This window comes from Eschrichtius robustus, chromosome 14, assembly GCF_028021215.1.
Source record: "Eschrichtius robustus isolate mEscRob2 chromosome 14, mEscRob2.pri, whole genome shotgun sequence".
NCBI lineage: Eukaryota > Metazoa > Chordata > Mammalia > Artiodactyla > Eschrichtiidae > Eschrichtius > Eschrichtius robustus.
In genome coordinates this window covers 21,116,884-21,134,106 of record NC_090837.1, presented here as the reverse complement: position 1 = coordinate 21,134,106, position 17,223 = coordinate 21,116,884, and the positions used below count along the sequence as shown (strand labels likewise).

The 17,223-nt window shown below is 41.0% G+C and overlaps 2 protein-coding genes and 1 pseudogene across 10 annotated transcripts in view; 2 read left to right on the top strand and 1 right to left on the bottom strand.

Moving 5' to 3' along the window:
* Window positions 1–6,295, bottom strand: part of MORC2 (MORC family CW-type zinc finger 2) — a 63,141-nt gene extending 56,846 nt beyond the window's left edge. For 8 of the 9 annotated variants that reach the window (XR_011076200.1, XM_068562648.1, XM_068562647.1 and 5 more), the window contains exon 1: window positions 5,004–6,295. Coding sequence is in view for 8 of the 9 variants with exons in the window: in XM_068562648.1 (XP_068418749.1) it covers window positions 5,004–5,071 (68 nt within the window). In the remaining variant the exon portion in view is untranslated. The remainder of the gene's footprint in view (window positions 1–5,003) is intronic. The other variant, XM_068562652.1, reaches the window with a different exon arrangement.
* Window positions 3,748–3,994, top strand: LOC137776636 (small ribosomal subunit protein eS27-like; annotated as a pseudogene).
* TUG1 (taurine up-regulated 1) lies at window positions 5,613–16,238 on the top strand. Its single transcript, XM_068562424.1, has 5 exons — window positions 5,613–5,634; window positions 5,851–6,136; window positions 6,216–6,364; window positions 6,585–8,961; window positions 10,111–16,238. The coding sequence occupies exons 1-4, from the start codon at window positions 5,613–5,615 to the stop codon at window positions 7,031–7,033; spliced, it is 906 nt and encodes a 301-aa protein (XP_068418525.1). The 3' UTR covers window positions 7,034–8,961; window positions 10,111–16,238.
* The last annotated feature ends 985 nt before the right edge of the window (window positions 16,239–17,223 follow it).

Below are 17,223 nucleotides of genomic sequence, written 5' to 3'. Positions count from 1 at the left end.
TTATTACTTCAACTAATTACATAGGGAAAAATAAGCTGGAAAATTAAAGTGATTTGATGATGGTAATATAAGTTAAAAGTAAATCTTTGTTCTCAAGGTTTCAAGCAATCGTTTTCCTGTCTAAGAAACTTATAAAGTGAATTAGTTTTCTATACTCTAAATTTTCTTTTTAATTTTGAAGGCTAAAATGTAAAGTAAAATTCTACTGCAATATTTCTCATTTCAAAAAGAATTTGTACTTGAAGTCAAGGAATATCAGAAATACAGCTCCTGGAAAAAAAAACAAGAGTACAATCTTAGTAAGAATGAGACTACAATTTGTATGCAGAAATCTTTGGGATTATCTGGCCTTTGGTAGTGACAATGGTGAATATCAATAATCTGGAAAACTAATTCTGCTACCTTTGCCATCAGGGCAAAGAAATCACAAACAGAAACAGCAATTGCTTCTCACCAATACATATTTCTGATTGTTTCACATGAAAATTAAAGACATTTAGAATTCAATAAGATCTCGAAAGGGCAAGCACAAAGAGTTTACTGCTTTCTACACAATGTTTAGAAAAGTGTCTTGTACATTTAGAATCTAAAGAAAACATTCCAAATGTCTTCGTTGTTCCACACAGTATCAATGCTGTTCCACAATACATATTTCAGATAAGTTAACAGATACTTTAAAATGTAGCTAAGGGGTGCTTTTGTGATGTGTGCTGACACATCATAAAAGGAGCCTTTTGCGACAACTGTTGGTAAGGTCAGAGACAACACTTGGATTCTTCTCCAAACCTCCAACTGAATAACTGATCCTACTAACAAATGCTAAAGCCAAATTTCTAAGTATCTCTTAAATTCATAAGAACCTAAAACGTACCAACTGTGTAAGCTCTCCCCTTTTTTTCAAATAACATTCAAAGAGGTGCACTCATTGCTAGCTGGCAGTTGAGATAGAGATATCTGTATAAATATCAAAGGAAATTATTTTCTTCACAGACCTAAAGATTCTTTGCATGTGATCCAAGAAAGATCAACCATCTGGAAAAAGACAAAGATTTTTAACAACTTCTTTCACTTTCAACTGATTGTGGCTTTTATACCATTTGTGCTACGATCAAAATAGCTTTGCAGCTCAGCATTTCCAGTGACAAATTCAAGTGTAAATTTACTCATTATGTAAGGAAAATGGTCTATTTATATGCAGCCTGAATTTAAAGCCATAGATTATCCATAACCCCATCACACAGTGATAGCTTCTGCTTAGTCCTTGGATATGCTGTCAAGAGTTAATTGCCTTAACTGCTAGAAAATAAAGCTAAAAATTCTAGGGCAACCATTCTACATTCTAATGGCTTTAATATAGTTAGAGTGTGAACCCACATTTCAACAGGATTATAAATCATAAGATATATGGTCTCTAGAGTTGAAAGGTTCCTTTACATTCACTTCACATACCAATAAAACAACCCCAAAATATCATATGCTCAAGATAATAAGTTATTAAATGTGCAGACAGGAAGAGACATAGAAAGCAGGCATCTTATACTTAAGCACCCTGCTCTATCAGAGCACTTAGCAATACTGCATACAGAGTGATTTAAGATATGCCCCTTATGCCAAAGGAACATCACTACCATCGCTACATCTGGTATCTGGCCCTTGACTACTTGTGAACATTTTAGTACCAGTCACAAAATCTACCACCAAAGAGCAGTAAGAGCATAAAACTACTTTTATTTAAAAATCCTAACTTCAATCATTTCATATGAGCAACATGCAATATTAAAACAAATTAGCCTAAGACCTTCATGTTAGAATTTCCCAGGCCTGCTTCAAACCTTAATGCTGATATAATCAAGAGAAAAACCATCAGCAGTTACTGTAGACCTAACACAAAAAAAAAAAAAAAAATTTAAGGCAGGGGTTTATCATCTCCAACAGATGCTCCAGAATTTATTAAAAATTCATCTGCCTAATGACTACCACCAAACAGCAAGTTGCTACCACACTGACCAACTTTTGGTTTATATGAGGTAATATTATAAATAAAACAAATAATTGTCACCATCTATTCAATATTTACTGTGAACCATGTGTGATCTAATTACCTTATAAACGTTATTTTACATAATTCTCATAAACATTGTCAGATTAGCCCCATTTTGTAGATGAAAAAACTGAGGCTCAGATAAGTTGACCTACCCAAGGCCACAGCCAGGAAGCAGCCAAACATAAGCTTGGCTGGCTCCCAAGCCCATGCTCTTTACTGCACCACACTGATTTCTACTCTTCTATCCTGGACTCTGCTAAATGGGAGATAAAGGGTCACTTCTTTCACAATTCAATATGGCAATATTGTAGATGTCAGACACCTTAAAATGGTCTTTTTTTTTTTTTAATTAGAACAAAGCAGAAGGCAAATCCTCCCTTCTCCAAAGGTAACACTGCACCACTTAAGCCAGAGGAGATGTATCTACCACCATTACGATTAACAAGTCACATTTTATGAAAATTAAAAATTTGTTTCCTCTAGAAATGAACTTCCAGTCGAGTCACAATAAAGAAAGGTCCTGAAATTGGCTACAAACCAAAAACTTATCTAGGTGTTCTGGGGTTCATATTTTCTTCTGGCAGGACTGGACACATTCAGACGTAAACAACTTCTAAGGTGTGATCCAGGTAATAAATTCCAGAGCTTCCAAAATGATACATTCAACCCTCAAAATGCTTATGCAAGCAAGTGGTTCCAATTCAACACGGTAAGTCAAATTCCCAGAAAATTCTCCAATTTCAAACAAGTGGCTCAACTGAGGTTCAATTCTTTGCCTTTGCTCTGTTCTCCTATTAAAAAACCATAAAATAGCAAAAGAAATAGAAATATCCCAGAATCCTCAAATAAAAGGTTCATCGAGATAAACTAAAATTGAAAACTTTTAAAGTGGTAAGTAAACCCTCTGCTGTATAGACAAGGAAACAAGGTAAAACTGACTACAGTAGGAGGTCTTGCCTAATGGTTAAAAGCACTAACCATGTGGCCAGATAAATCTTACTGCCTTCAGTCGTGGTGCCTTACATCTGCCACTTAGCAGCTGTGTAACCTTTCGCATGTAACTTAACCTCTTTGAGCCTCAGTCTCCTCAAATGCAAGATAGGAATAACCCTTATTCCAGTAGGGCTGCTATAAAGATTACTTTAGACCATGTTTAAAAGTGACTGGCATGAAGCAATTAACTGTTGTTACTATCATTTCATTATCAAATAAATTCTTTGGGGAAGCTGGAACAAGAACCCAGTTTCTGAACTCTCGTTATGGTCTTCCAAGAATATCAGTCTGTTTTGGCCCCTCATTCCAAAATTCAGAACTGAATTTAACAAACACAATCATCTGTGAACATCTAAGTGGCCTTCGACTGCTTGTTCTTAACGTGGCAGTTCAAATATACAAAAGGATACTAAAGGATACTACTGCCCTTGGCTATGCTATGAGCTAGATGGGTATAACCTTTGGTCAGAGACCTTATCTAGCTGGATTTCAGATTCATTATCCACAGCTTGAGAATTCACCTAGGTGACTCTGCAATACCTACTTAAACACTCTAGTTCAGTAAGAATCTTCCTAAACAAAACAAAACCAGGTTCTCATTTGGCAATTCACTTCACTACTCAAAAAATTTTTATTTCCTTGATAGGAAAAACAGCAAACAAAAAAATTACAGACGTCCTTTCCAACAGTGATGGTCTCCCCACAAGATCATGCCTCTCACAAAGGATCTCCTTCATCCCTCTCCAGAAGAGGACAGACAAGCAGCAGCACCTGGTGCAGAGCCCCAATTCCTATTTCATGGATGTGAAATGCCCAGGATGCTATAAAATCACCACCATCTTTAGCCATGCACAAACAGTAGTTTTGTGTGTTGGCTGCTCTACTGTCCTCTGCCAGCCTACAGGAGGAAAAGCAAGGCTTACGGAAGAATGCTCCTTCAGACGGAAGCGGCACTAAAAGCCCCCAGGATCAAGATGAATGGGAAACCATCCCAATAAACATATTTTGGATTAAAAAAAAAAAATTACAGACGTTATCAAAAATATATGGTTCTTTCCTGTAAAAGGCTAAGTTATTGCACTATTACTAGATAACTGAAGTCTATGTTCTCAACCCTGAAGGTGGTTCTTCTGAACTCTGGGCCATTCATTTAACTGCTCGCCACCTCTCCAGGTACCAAAATGAGAAAATACTTACCTTCATCTGAAAAGTGCCAAATGAATGTACTAAAGAACTAAATAGTTATACTCCCACTGCATCACTTCCAAAAGAGTGGGCATAAGGTTTAACCCTAAAACATTCCAGACCAATGTGGAGTGATGGTAATCTCCTCACAAACTCAAGAACTATGAACACAGTATGTGTTCAATGATTTGCATACATTTTGGGGAAAGGCTATTTAAATCACGGGTTTAACCAAGTTATCACTTTCTGCTTAGCATATAAAAACTATATTGGATGAGGATGAATTTCCCAGAAAAATAAAACCAACTGTTTTCTGGGGAAAAAATTTCTTCTCACAAGTTGCCATTTAAACGTCTTCATTTGTTTTTTTTTTTCTTTTTTCCTTCTTAGAAAGAAAAGACTTTTTATAACCCAACTGTTTTGGCTGTTGTCACCAAAGAGAAGAAGGAGTTGATACTAGAATAGTCCAACTTTTGGCGATCCAAAGAACAGTACTTGTTGGATTCCTATTAAACACTGGAATGAAACAACTCAATATACTGACTTCAAAGAACTAGCTTGCATTTGACCAAATAAATTTTGATCCAATAAAGGAAGATCATATTCTTCTGGATTAGCAACAAACATTTCACTGATCTCAGTTCTTCCATACAGAGCTCAAGACTCATCCAGTGACACATCCCAAAAAGTAAAAATGCAAAATTTTCTGGGAAAAGGATTTCCATATTAGTATCAAGCAACGAGTTATCAGTGACCTCAGTAGCACCTATAGGATACTTACGAATTTGTGTGTAGATAGTCAAAGGTTAGCTGAGCTCGATTCAGACTGCTGTAATTTGTGAAAGCCATGAGTGCAGTGAGGTCTCCAGTTCTTTACCCACTAACTGGGAACTATAAGCTTACAATGGAACAGATTTTTCAGGATTCCTTCCAGTAAAGGTTTCGTAAATCTGTGCTCCTTAGTTAAACAAGGTTATCTAGTATCTAACCAAGATATATTCAAAAAGATGTCTAAAACAAAACTCAATTTCTCCTTTCATTTTTTTTTAATCTTCTCAATGACTATGATGTAATATTTTGGAAGGAACTACGTCATAAATGTGTAGTCTTAAGGAGCTTCAGCGTTAATTTGCGACAGTTCACGGAGTGGAATGTGGTTGGTCCTAGAATAGATGATACTGGAGTTGGCGATTTAATTACTGCTCCATCTTCATGATCTTTGAGCCTTTTTTGTTGTTATTCCTCTAAATTTCCTGTGAGGAAATTTACCAATCCGGAAACTTACCAATCCGGAAATTTAGCAACTTCAGTCATAAAACTGGACAACCACCCATCTCTTCGCCATCAATGATCCCAGGATCCTTAAATTATCCCCAGACTGGTGACCACGATGTTGATGAAGTGCATATGGCGTTAGTTCCGGCTTCACCACCTCCCAACTGAAAGATCTCCTAAGCGCTGAAGACCGATTTCTGTTTTCAAAGCCCGGACCAAACCTAGCTTGCTGTGTGCCCCAATTTCGTCAGGGTAATGGGTCAAATCACCTCACAGTGACCCACTAAGTAGCCACAGAATTGACCCGCCCAAATTAACTCAGGCGGGCCGCGCCCCTCCCCCACTTCCCTCAGACACCGGCCTCAGCCTCTCAGGCCCTGACTGGGCCTCGGTCCCGTGGTCTCCTCCTCACGAAGAGGAGTTAGTCCCAGCTTTCAAGGCCCGGATCGAGGACAGTGGCGAGCGCACCACCCGACCGGGCGTTGCCCGGCGCTCACAGCTGCCTTTGTCCCTCCCCACGGAATTGGAACCCAACGACCGCAGCGCGCTCTTGGAACCATGTGCTGCCGCCGCCTCCGCCTCCGCCGCTGCCGCCGCCGCCGCGAGACCAGCCGCCCGCGCGCCGCGCTGGATGAGATGGTGACCGGACTCAGCACCACAAACTTCGGCGTTTAGGGCTCCTCCGCCGCCACTGCCGCTGCCTCCACTGCCACCTCAGCCACCGCTTTGTCTCCGCCACTGCACACAAGCCAGGCCGCCTCGCGCACTCCCCGACGCCCCAAGCCCCCGAGGCCTCCGCGGCGCACTCGGCCAATCACAGAGCCGCCCCTCCTCCCGCCCCCGCCCTGATGCGAAGCCTCCTGATTGGTGGGTAGCGTGTCTCCACGTGACCGGATTTTGTTAGCCGGGCACTCCCCTGTCACGTGAGTGCGCGCGCCTCTCTTCCTGCTTTCTTGACCCTCTCCGCCATTTAAAGAAACAGTACCGGGGGCGGGCCGAGCGACGCAGCCGGGACGGCAGCAGCGGCACGGACCGGAGGAGCCATCTTGTCTCGTCGCCGGGGAGTCAGGCCCCTAACTCGAAGAAGCCCTGGCGCGCCCTCCCCCCCTCCCCGGTCTGGTAGGGCGAAGGAGCGGGCGCGCGGTCGATCGAGCGATCGGTTGGCGGCTCTTTCTCCTGCTCTGGCATCCAGCTCTTGGGGCGCAGGCCCGGCCGCCGCGGCGCGCGCCCGGTGGCCGTTGGCGCTCGCGCCGCGTCTTTCTTCTCGTACGCAGAACTCGGGCGGCGGCCTATGCGTTTGCGATTCGACGAGGAGTCGTCCGGGTGGTCGGCGGCGGCGGGCAGCTGCTCCGCCCCGCTCCCGGGGAGGCGGCGGGATTTGGCGCGGCCGGGGAAGCTGGGGTGGCCGGGGCTGGCCTGGAGGCCTGGCGCCACCCTTCGGGGCCTGCAAGGACCCAGTTGGGCGGGCAGGAGGGGGCTGGGGGATGGTTGGTGGTGGGCTTCCTACTTTGTCTTTTTCTTCTTATGCCGCCCTAGTGAGGGGCGGGATCTCTGGCGGCAGCTCCGGGGTGGAGAGACAAGCTCCGGAGTCGGAAGAGCTGGGTTTGCTTCCGGGCCTAGCCACCAGTTGGCCGAGTGACCTTAGGCAAGTCACTTGGTAATTTGTCTGCGCCTCAGTTTCCTCCTCTATCAACGTTTGTGGGGTTGAAAGCGCTTTGTAAACTATAAAGCGTCGGTGAATGTAAGGGATGATTATTGTTCGTAATGGTTGGCTTTATTTTTTTTTTTTTTTTTGAGTTGTAAGAAAACTTATCAATTGTCCAATCCTTGGATTTTGAACCTGGGAACCTTGGATTGGAGTTGGATATTCCCAAATTCCCTGAAATTGTGTGCAAAAATTAGTGGGAATATGCATTTTAGGGGAATGAGGATCCATCGCCAGCAAGTTTTCAGAGGGGGCTGTGACCCAGAAGAGTTAAGAACCACAATTCCTTTGCCACAAGGAGGAAACTGAGGCCTAGATGTCATTTGGGACCCGTCACAACCAATTTGAAGCCCCTGTTGAATCCCTGGGATATGTGAGCTGTTCTATGCATAGTGGGTATTCGGGGTAACAACACTCCACTGCTTGGCTTCTATTCTGAGTCTTTTCACCATGGGTTGCCTGAAAGGTGGCTGACGCATATGGTACAGTGGCACCCGATATAAAGCAGCTAAAAGTAGGAGTGGATGTGTTCTCTAGTATCAAGAAGCCTGTTTAATCTTTGGCCCAACAACTTTTTATTTTCTGGTGCCTGACTGCTTTTCTGTTCCATTGACCATTTTCCATGACCATGGCTGCCATCCGTTACTTCTATTTTATATTCTTAGTTTGTGTGATTGGTAGTGATCAGGCTTATTTTTAAATGGTGCTGCCAAGTCCAGCTAATTAATGGTGCAGGTGAATTTTTAGCAAGCTGGCTGACTGGAACAAACTGAACCAGGCATGGAATTCCTGAAGATGTTTGGGGGTTTGTCTTTATTAATTGAAGGTTAACATTCTCTGAAAAGTTTTGTTAGAACGTCTACTGAACCTCAAAATCAGTAGACTGCAAGTGTTTCAAACCTTAACTTTCCACCACCCCCCCACCACCGGCCTGCTTTGTATTCTCTTTGCTTGCAAGTGTGTTACTAAAATGGCCAAAATGCCAGTTTTTGCTTCTTTGTTAATTGTCAGCTGCTTTTATCAAATTCCAGGCCATTATCCAGCAAACACTATAGAAATGTTTGAACACTTGGATTTCAAACATTTTCAATTTGTGGAGTGGTGCTTACCAGTGGTACAGTTCTAAGCAAGCAAACACAAACCCACTTAAGTGTTTTGTTTGTTAGGTGTTAGCCGCTTCTGCTATTTCATACAAACATCTGGGAAAAATCAATTGACTATTCCCTTTACCTAGAGGGCAGAGACAAAGGATCTCAATTCCAGAGAAGTGACTGTTTTGGAGAAAGATGTGTTGGTCTTTAGCTCTTTTGTAATTAAATCTGGATGTACCTCAAAAGAATCTTAAGACTGTGGTGATAAGATGCTTTCCTCAGGAGAAAGGAGGAAAAAAACAACTGGAACTCAAAGCTTGAAATTCTGTGACAAAACATGAGCTGTCCGGGATAGGAGGTTGAAAGTGTTTCACTACAGCGTTCTGCTCTCCATATGTCCTTCAGTGTAGTCACGGCGTGGACTCCAGATTTCCAGATTTTCAAGAACTGGATCTGGGACCTGGAAGAGATTATCAAGATGTGACAGGAACTTGGGAGCTGGATTTTTTTTTGTTTTTGAATTTGGGGACTGTTTTCCTCGCTTTGAGAAAAGAGACAATGACTGAGCAAACACTGCCACCAGCGCTATTACTGGGAATTCGGAGACCTGAATTTTCGCCACACTCTCAGTGCAAACTCTGGCGATGCTCCACCCACAGTGAACTACGGTACTTGCCATTTTCCAAAATGCCTTATTCTTTACCATCTCTGCACTTTTGTTTGTGCTCTCTTCTCTACCCTGGAATGCCTTCCTCTGCTTCTTCACCTATCAAAACTGCCATTTACTCAATACCCAACTCAGATGCTCTTTCCTTCATGAATTTCCTAACTTTAGCCAGAAATTATCTTTTTTAAGTTTTATAATGTGTTGTTATATATCTTTTATCTATGTTTGTATACAAATAGCTTGTAAAGTCCTTCTTTGCATGCATTAGCTCTTTCCAGATAGCAAGCCCCATGAAAGCAAGGGCTTTGTCTTGGGAATCTTTGCCCAGACATATTACCACATATGAAGCATTAGTAGAAAGAAGGAATTTAGAGAACAGGCGATCTCAGAATAAGCACTCAATAAATGTTTGCTTAGTTGCTGTGTGATAACCTAATTACTCCTGATTAGGGAAAAAGTCACTAGTTTTGGGCCATGTCTCTTCCTTTATTTCATGCTTTATTATTTTTTAATTCTAACTTTAAAAAGATTTAGGGAGCCCTCAAGTATAAAGAGAAACTGCTCTGCTGCATAGGGTATTACAGAGGGTTGCAAGGGCCAGGGCCTTATTCCCTGCGTACCTTATTCTCTCGCACTCAAGATGGAATCTTATGAAAATGTAATTAAGGATAGCTTTTACAAGTACAAGAGCATAAGACAATTTGTGAAAGGCATTGGAAAAGGAAGAACAACAGTATCTCCTTTGCTTTGCTTTGGTGTTGGTATATAAAATTAAATCCAGTTCTCATACCACCTTTGGAGCCACTTCTTTCTCCACCAACCACTGCCCAGCAACCTGAATATAATCAAATTACTCCCCCAAAGTATGAGACTTGGGGCAGTTCCTATTTGCTGCTTCCCTAAGACTGTCCTCAAGAGTCAGGAAACAGTCTTTACCAGAGAACTCTTTCTGTTCTTATCATCACTGATCATTAATCATAAGGCTTTTTTCCCCCATTTATTATCTGTCAGCTTCTAAACCATGCTTGTCAAGAATTAGTATCCGTCAAGCAGCTCATGTGCTGGCAGCAGCCCCACCCCAGTGTTAGAGTCCTTTGTTTGTAATTCCAAGCATTTGTTATCTTATATGTTTTGTCCCTCTCCCCTCCAGTCCTGTGCCTCCTGGTTGCCAAGTGTTCACCTGGACCGTCTGACCACCTTTGTGCTATTCCATCAGCCTACAGATCTGGTACCTGGATTTTTGCCCATGGTGATTCTACCACCTTACTACTGAAGAAGACATCATTCCGGTGGACCACTGTGACCCAGGAGGCATCCAGCGAATCATCATGATGTGGCCTTCACCTCCACTCCTGTACTGTTCTACCGAGATTCAACACAGCCTTTTGTAGTGAAGTCAAACTCCTCAAGCCAAATAGCTGAAGCTATTTTATCACAACAAAGGCTGTTTGTTCCATGAGTGTGCATTTCGTTTCTTCAGTTAAAGCCTTCAGAGACACGTAATAAATTTGGACCAGGGGATTTTTAGTTATCAGCACTGTCTGAAGAATGGCAACATCTTTTTGCGAACCACGTTGGACCATGCCCCACTATCTTAAATGATTGAAATTCAGGAAGTATCTAATCTGGACCCCATTCTTTTTCCATGTCAAATCTGTAGTAACCTACTGAATGAGCAAGCAGATATTCTGACCCATTGGGATTAAAACAAAGGCACAGTGAACTCTCAGCATCTTCTTTGGGATTACTCAGGAACCAGAACTTTTCAAACAAATGTAAGAAATTCTACCAAGGAATCCCTTTACCTAACAGCATCTCACAAAACTCCAATCAGATTCCAGAAAAGGCCTCTTGATACATCCAGGTAGAACCTATATGGTAATCCCTTATGTTTATATAGCACTTTACAGTTTCAAAGCACTTTTACATGCATTAATCTCAATTATCAACACAAATTATAATCCCTTTTTGCAAATGAGGAAATGGAAATTTAAAAGGTTATCCGAGGTGACACAGCTACAAAGTGGTAGAGGCCAGGCCTTCTGACTCCTAGTCCAGTTCTCTCCTTGGAATTAACTTAGCCTCTATTTTACCCAGTATTAAAATAACTGGAGAGTGGGAACCCCAGAAAAGTTTCCAACTTCCTGATCTGGTGCCCTCGATCAGTCAGGATGTCATACATGTAATCTTGTGATAGCTGTACCTAGACCAGAATTCCATTACAGCATCTCTGACATTTAGGAGTAGACTGTCCAGTCAACAAAACAAATGTTCATTTGACAGCAAGATTACCCATTATGAAACACAAAGCTGCTTTTAGATCTTTCATGTATCTTCATGGTCTTCCCAAAGATGGCCTAGTTGATTGGAGATCCCTGTTCATATCATGTCTTTTTTTTTTTTTTTCTTTTAATTCTTACTAATATTCCTGGACACCAAGATCTACCTGTGGTCCTCTATCCCCAAACTAATATTTACATAGAATGAGCCATCAATTTTTTTAGAACAGTACTGTTCATATATATGTGTGTGTGTATGTATATATTTGATATACACATATAATATATATCATAGAGCTTCTGTAGTCCAGTAAGGTGGTAAAATACTGTAAATGTGTCCCCTTCCCTGATTCATAATGCAGTGTAGTGTATTAAAGGATCTCAGAAGGCTTGCGGTAAAGAGCCTCATTTAGCTGTTTGGTCCAGTGTGTCCTAAGTTTAATCAAGCACAGAAAGTTATTTTTGCAGCATTCCTTTTAATGGAATGGGAAAACTGCTCTAAAGCAGTATAGCCAGTGCTTCCTGGTTGCCAACAGATTACCCTGGAGACCCAGGAATAAACAGCATCTTTGAAACGCCCCCTTTTTTTACCTTGTCAATAACTACTTGAATTAGTATGTCTTCCTCATCTGAGAGCCCCACATCTTGACAGTTACCTTTGTTTTCTGTCAAAGAAACCTCTAGAAGATTTGTGGGGATACATGGAATGGGGATGGGGGGAGTTAATTCTGCCACAAAATTAGATGAATTCCATGACATTTAGCAATATACTTTTCTGTCCGTAGAATTGTGCTGTAAATCTAGTTTAAGGGAATTGCATCTCAGGTGGGTGAGGAGACTGGGAAGGGAAGGGAGGAGGAGAATAGAGAAGAGGGGGAGGAGGGGTGAGAAGGAGATATTTTCTTAGGATTTGAGTTGTGGCCCACTGAGATCTTATTAATACTTGAAGAGAAGTCATCCAGCCAGGGAATTTTTGAAATAATATTAAAGAAATGAATGCATTTTGCAGCTGTATGCTGACTGCAAAAACCCCAGCACTATTGTCACTTAAAACCAATAGCCTTGTTCTCTGATAGTCACTTACAAGCCCAATTTCAGGCAATCTGAATTTGTAGCAGACTTGAATGTTAACTTCATCATTTTGTAATGTGGCCCACATTAGGGAAAGAATAAATAGGAAAACACCTTGGCTTACCACAGGCTTTGCTCACACAGTTTCTGGTTTCTGTGACCTATTTTTTGTATTTCAGCATTTTGTGAACAACTTATTCTTAGATCATTGGTTTTCCAAAGTCTTTGTGGCCATGAAGCCCTTTGAATGAAAACTTTATGGAAGCCCAGAGTAAAAGTGAAGCTGCTCTGGAGGAAGCAGAAGTGGGGGGCCTGAAACCTGCCACAAGCATCTTACTTTACCACCATGGTGACACCTAAGGAGACTTCTTTACAACAACTAGAACTCTTCAGAACACAGTTTGAAAACCACTGCCCTAGACAACAGTATGTTCGACCTGAATGGCATTCTGTTCTGTACCTCTACCCAACACCATCCATGTTCAGTTGATGCCGAATGTTCTTAGGAATACTTACTGTGGGCAAACTCAGAAAAGTACAAGAAGATGGGCATATCTTTGCCCCCCAGAGTAGTCATATGGGCCGAAAGTGGTATCAAATGGACCTAGAGTAATAGCCCTCTACCTACAGATGGACTTCCAGTGATTCCTGGATTTGATATAGCCAGAGAGCAATTCATACATACTCTACACTGACAAACCCCCTTACCCAGCTTCTTTCACAAACACCAGATGCTCTAGTGGTACTTGAAATACATGACCTTGAAGTCTTGATCCTCCTTGGATACATGAATCGCCAGGTATTGAAGCTGATGCTGAAGTTGATGTTTCATTGAGGCCATATTAGAGCAACTGTACATTGGACCACCCATTCTCAGCCATGGTACTCTACTTTCTGTGCAAGGGATAACTATAAACTGAAAGCAGAATTCAAAGACTGGCAACATTATCTAAAAGGGTACCTGGTTATTATTCGTATTCTCAGACTATGTCACTATCACTCAACCAGTGGCAGTTACACTACTTCTTGGTTTTTATTCAGTTTTAACTGCTGTTTCCAGGATAAATGAGCTAATAACCTTTGAAAAATCGCTAAAACAATTCCTCAGTCACTGGCACATCTGCCTAGTCTCCAAAATTATGAATACTCAGCTCTAACTGCATGTAATACCTGATCCACAAGAGACAGTCTCTGAACATCCTTTCTCATCTGTGTGATTTAAAATGTGACCATTTTGAAAATTTTCTTCCAGCCAAGAGAGATTTTAAGATGGGTGTTTTGATGTCTGGTACCATCAGCTGTTGATGTTAATGATGTTTGGAGGTAGGCCTTTTGACCAGGCCATGATAGCTTACTTGGTGGGCATCTCAAATTGCATATCATCTACCTTTTTGCTGGAAATGTAGACTGACTGGAAATCTACAAAGCCTGCAGCTAAAGATTTTATCAGTAGACTCAAGAGCTTCCTGCTGCTTCTTCCTAATGTCACAAGACCACAGTCCCCTGTCCTTGTGGATGTTTTCATGGAATTTCATCTGTCTCAGTACTATTGTTTTACACTGAATCAGAGTGGCTGACTTCATTCCTTGTCATGAAATACCCTCAGGCATTAAGACAACTTATCTGTTCAGGAGGGATTTGATTCATGAACTCCTCCCAGACCAGATCATGTAGAACAAGTAGACTTTGATTTGTGCCATGAGAAAAGTCTCATTTCTTCAGAGTCAACTTAAGGGCCTGCTGTCCTCAGCTACTTTAACGAATGCACTGGTTAAATGTTGGAAATGTTTCTTTATATCTTTTGTCTCTTATCCTCTAGACTAATTGTGATTATATGAGTCAGTCTACAAATCATCAAACAAGGCCTAAGTCTGGTTACTCTATACTGCTCACCCTCAACAAATAAAATCTGATGACTGGCCTGCTTGTATGTACAACTGTTATTTGTAAAGAAGAAATTATCTACAAGCTTAGTTTTTCTATTGCCTTCAAAATGTCAGCTCGATTTTCTTTTTCTCCTGTACTTGACCGAAAAAGACATTGATCTACACTGGCAGTCATTCCCTTTAATCCTGTCAAAATGAGGGACTAAAGGTAAAGATGATCATCTGTTCAAGAGTCTGATGTACACTGTGTATAAGAATTGATGGTGGAAAAAGCATAAAACTCAAACCTAGTATCTTACTATCTCCATGCCTCAGATCTCATCTTTCAGCAGTACCATTCAACCAATCTGAGGCCTTGACTTGTTGATAAGATGATTCTCAGAGATGGGCTGAGTTACAGAAGATGGAGACTTGATTACCAAAGAAAGTAGGGCCAACCTTGATGAACCTGGCTCTCCCAACCCTATCACTCCCAGATGTAGCATAGACTCCTAAACAGAACCTCAAGTCTGGATTAAGGAGATAGCCTTCTCCTGAGCTGAAAGTTCTTGGGCAGATGAGCAGGAAAATGAAAGTTGCTGTACCTGACTGGCCCTTTAAGATCAGAAAATTTTATCCAGAATAAACGCTGTGGATTAACCCTGGAGTACTCAGGGTTAAAACTAATGTACAGAGTTTCGATATTAAACTGCCTGTTCTTCTAGATCATAGCCTGGCTATTGATATGGCTGGCCCTGCTGAAAGTACCTTACTTACTTGCCTATTTACCTGACACAGCCCTTGCCTGCTTTTTTGACATATTGCTGCAATCAGACTGGCTGTCCTTGAGAAGACTATAGCTGATCTTGGTCTATCTTATACCCAGTTCCACCAAGGGGTTTTGAACAGAAGCAGCCTGCACCTCACCCACCAGGACTTAATGTTCACAACAGGAAGGACTGTGCTGTATACTCCTTGACCAGCAGCTTTTTTTTTTTTTAACTGCAGAGTAAGCCTCTATGCCTATATATATCAGCTCATTTTCAGCACTTGGGACCCTTTCTACCAGATCTGAAGGAGCAGAGCAGATTGAAGTCACTGTCCATTCCTCTGTTCTACGGTAATACAGAGATGAATCTGATTTGTCAGTACTCAACAGAAATGTACCAGTTCAACCTGGCAAAAGACTTAAAGGAACATAAGAAAACTTTTCCACTGAGCTTAAAGTTTACCACTGACTTGATGAGTGTCACAGAACTATTTGCCAGTGGGAGGCTGGTTGTCCTGCTTCATGTCAGCAAGACAGTTGGGCTCTCAAACTCACGACCACTGAGTTTACTTACATTGAAACTCTGTTGTATCATCCAGAGTATGCTATTGGACATGATTATTCCATTCAAATGGATTACAAGCCTCCTGAGTAGAAGACAAACTTACTCCTCATGATTTTTTCCAGAATACATTTATTGTCAAGGAAGGAACAATGCCAGCTGTTACCATTCAACTTTATGAGCAGAGATTAAACTTTTTCAATATCTGGTCTTACCACTGACATCAGTTGTTTTTGATTGACCAGCATCAATTCCATCCCTTTGCAACAACTCCCTGATGTTTCTTGGAACCTCCTCTCCTTCTTTTCAGTCCATGTGGTTCAATCTGACCTAATCTTAGGTTTCATGGGTGGACATGTAATTCAGACCTGATCAATCAGCGCAGTCCATCTCCTTGACCATAGTGATTGGTTCAGGAATGGTCATGTGATTCAAGCTGGTCCAGTGATACCCAACCCTAAGAGTTTAGTGAACTGTGGAGGAGAAGCTCAGAAGCTCTACTGAGGTTGCTTAGCTCTATAGGATGAAAAGCTCAGACCAACAGGGCCCACCATATCAAATGAGCCAGTCAAAGAATGAAGCCAGTACAGAGGAAAGCAGAGCCAAATGTTGGAGAGACTTGAGTCCTGATGACAATGTTTGTGCCCCTGGATCCAACCGTGCCTGAAGCTAGTATATCCCCTGGACTTTTCAGTTACGTGAACCAATAAATACCCTTCTTTGCTTAAGTTACTTTGAGTTGGGTTTCTATTACTTGAAATTGAGTCCTAATATGACTATCTACCAATAGCAAAACTTGACAGATCCAAATACTAAACTAGAGGTCAAGGCCACACTGAAATTATTTTCCAATCCAGAATATAAAATGGAACAGGAACTGACAATGTTTAGGTTATTACAGAAGCATAAAAATTAATTACATGGTAGAAAAATATACCAAAAAAACCCTAAATATTTATCAGCAAAGAATTGGTTACATAATACATGGTTCAGCCATATAAGAAAATCTACATGTCTGTTAAAATGAATAAAATACATTTATTGTGTATGGGCATGGAAAAATGGCCATGATTATTAAATGAAACAAACCATTGCTAGAAAAATGTGTACTATGAACTCATTTAAAAATTTATGTGTTTATGTTCATAATGCATAGAAAAATCTATTAATGGGTTTCTTTGAACAGTGTAGATTACATGAGACTTTCAACTTTATACATTTCTGTATTTGAATATTTTACACTACTCACATTAAACTTTATTTTAAACTTTAAACTTTTTTTTAAAATAAAGAGTTTTTAAAATTAAATTTAGTGCTTACTGTTTGACCTTGGCAAGTTACTCAACACTGAGCCTGTTAAATAATTTTAAAGACCTGCCTTTATATTTGTGAATATTTAGATAAATATATTCATCCATTACTCAAACTGATAGACTGTTGCATCCTTCAGAGCTCAGTAATTTTTCTTTACTTTTTAATGTCTGAGCGTATTTAGCTTATGAACTTTATAGTTTCAGTGTTCATGAAAGATTATTCCAGTTCTCAACCAACATTAATCTCTTTAAGACCTCTACTGCAGGTTCACACTAGGCAGAGAGAAGGAAAAAGTCTCATTTTCTTCGAAATCTGAGTATTCTGATCTCGCTGCAGTCAAGGTCAATAATGGCCTTTTATTGTTAAGTCCATTACATAAACATCATATCTGAACTTTCAGCAG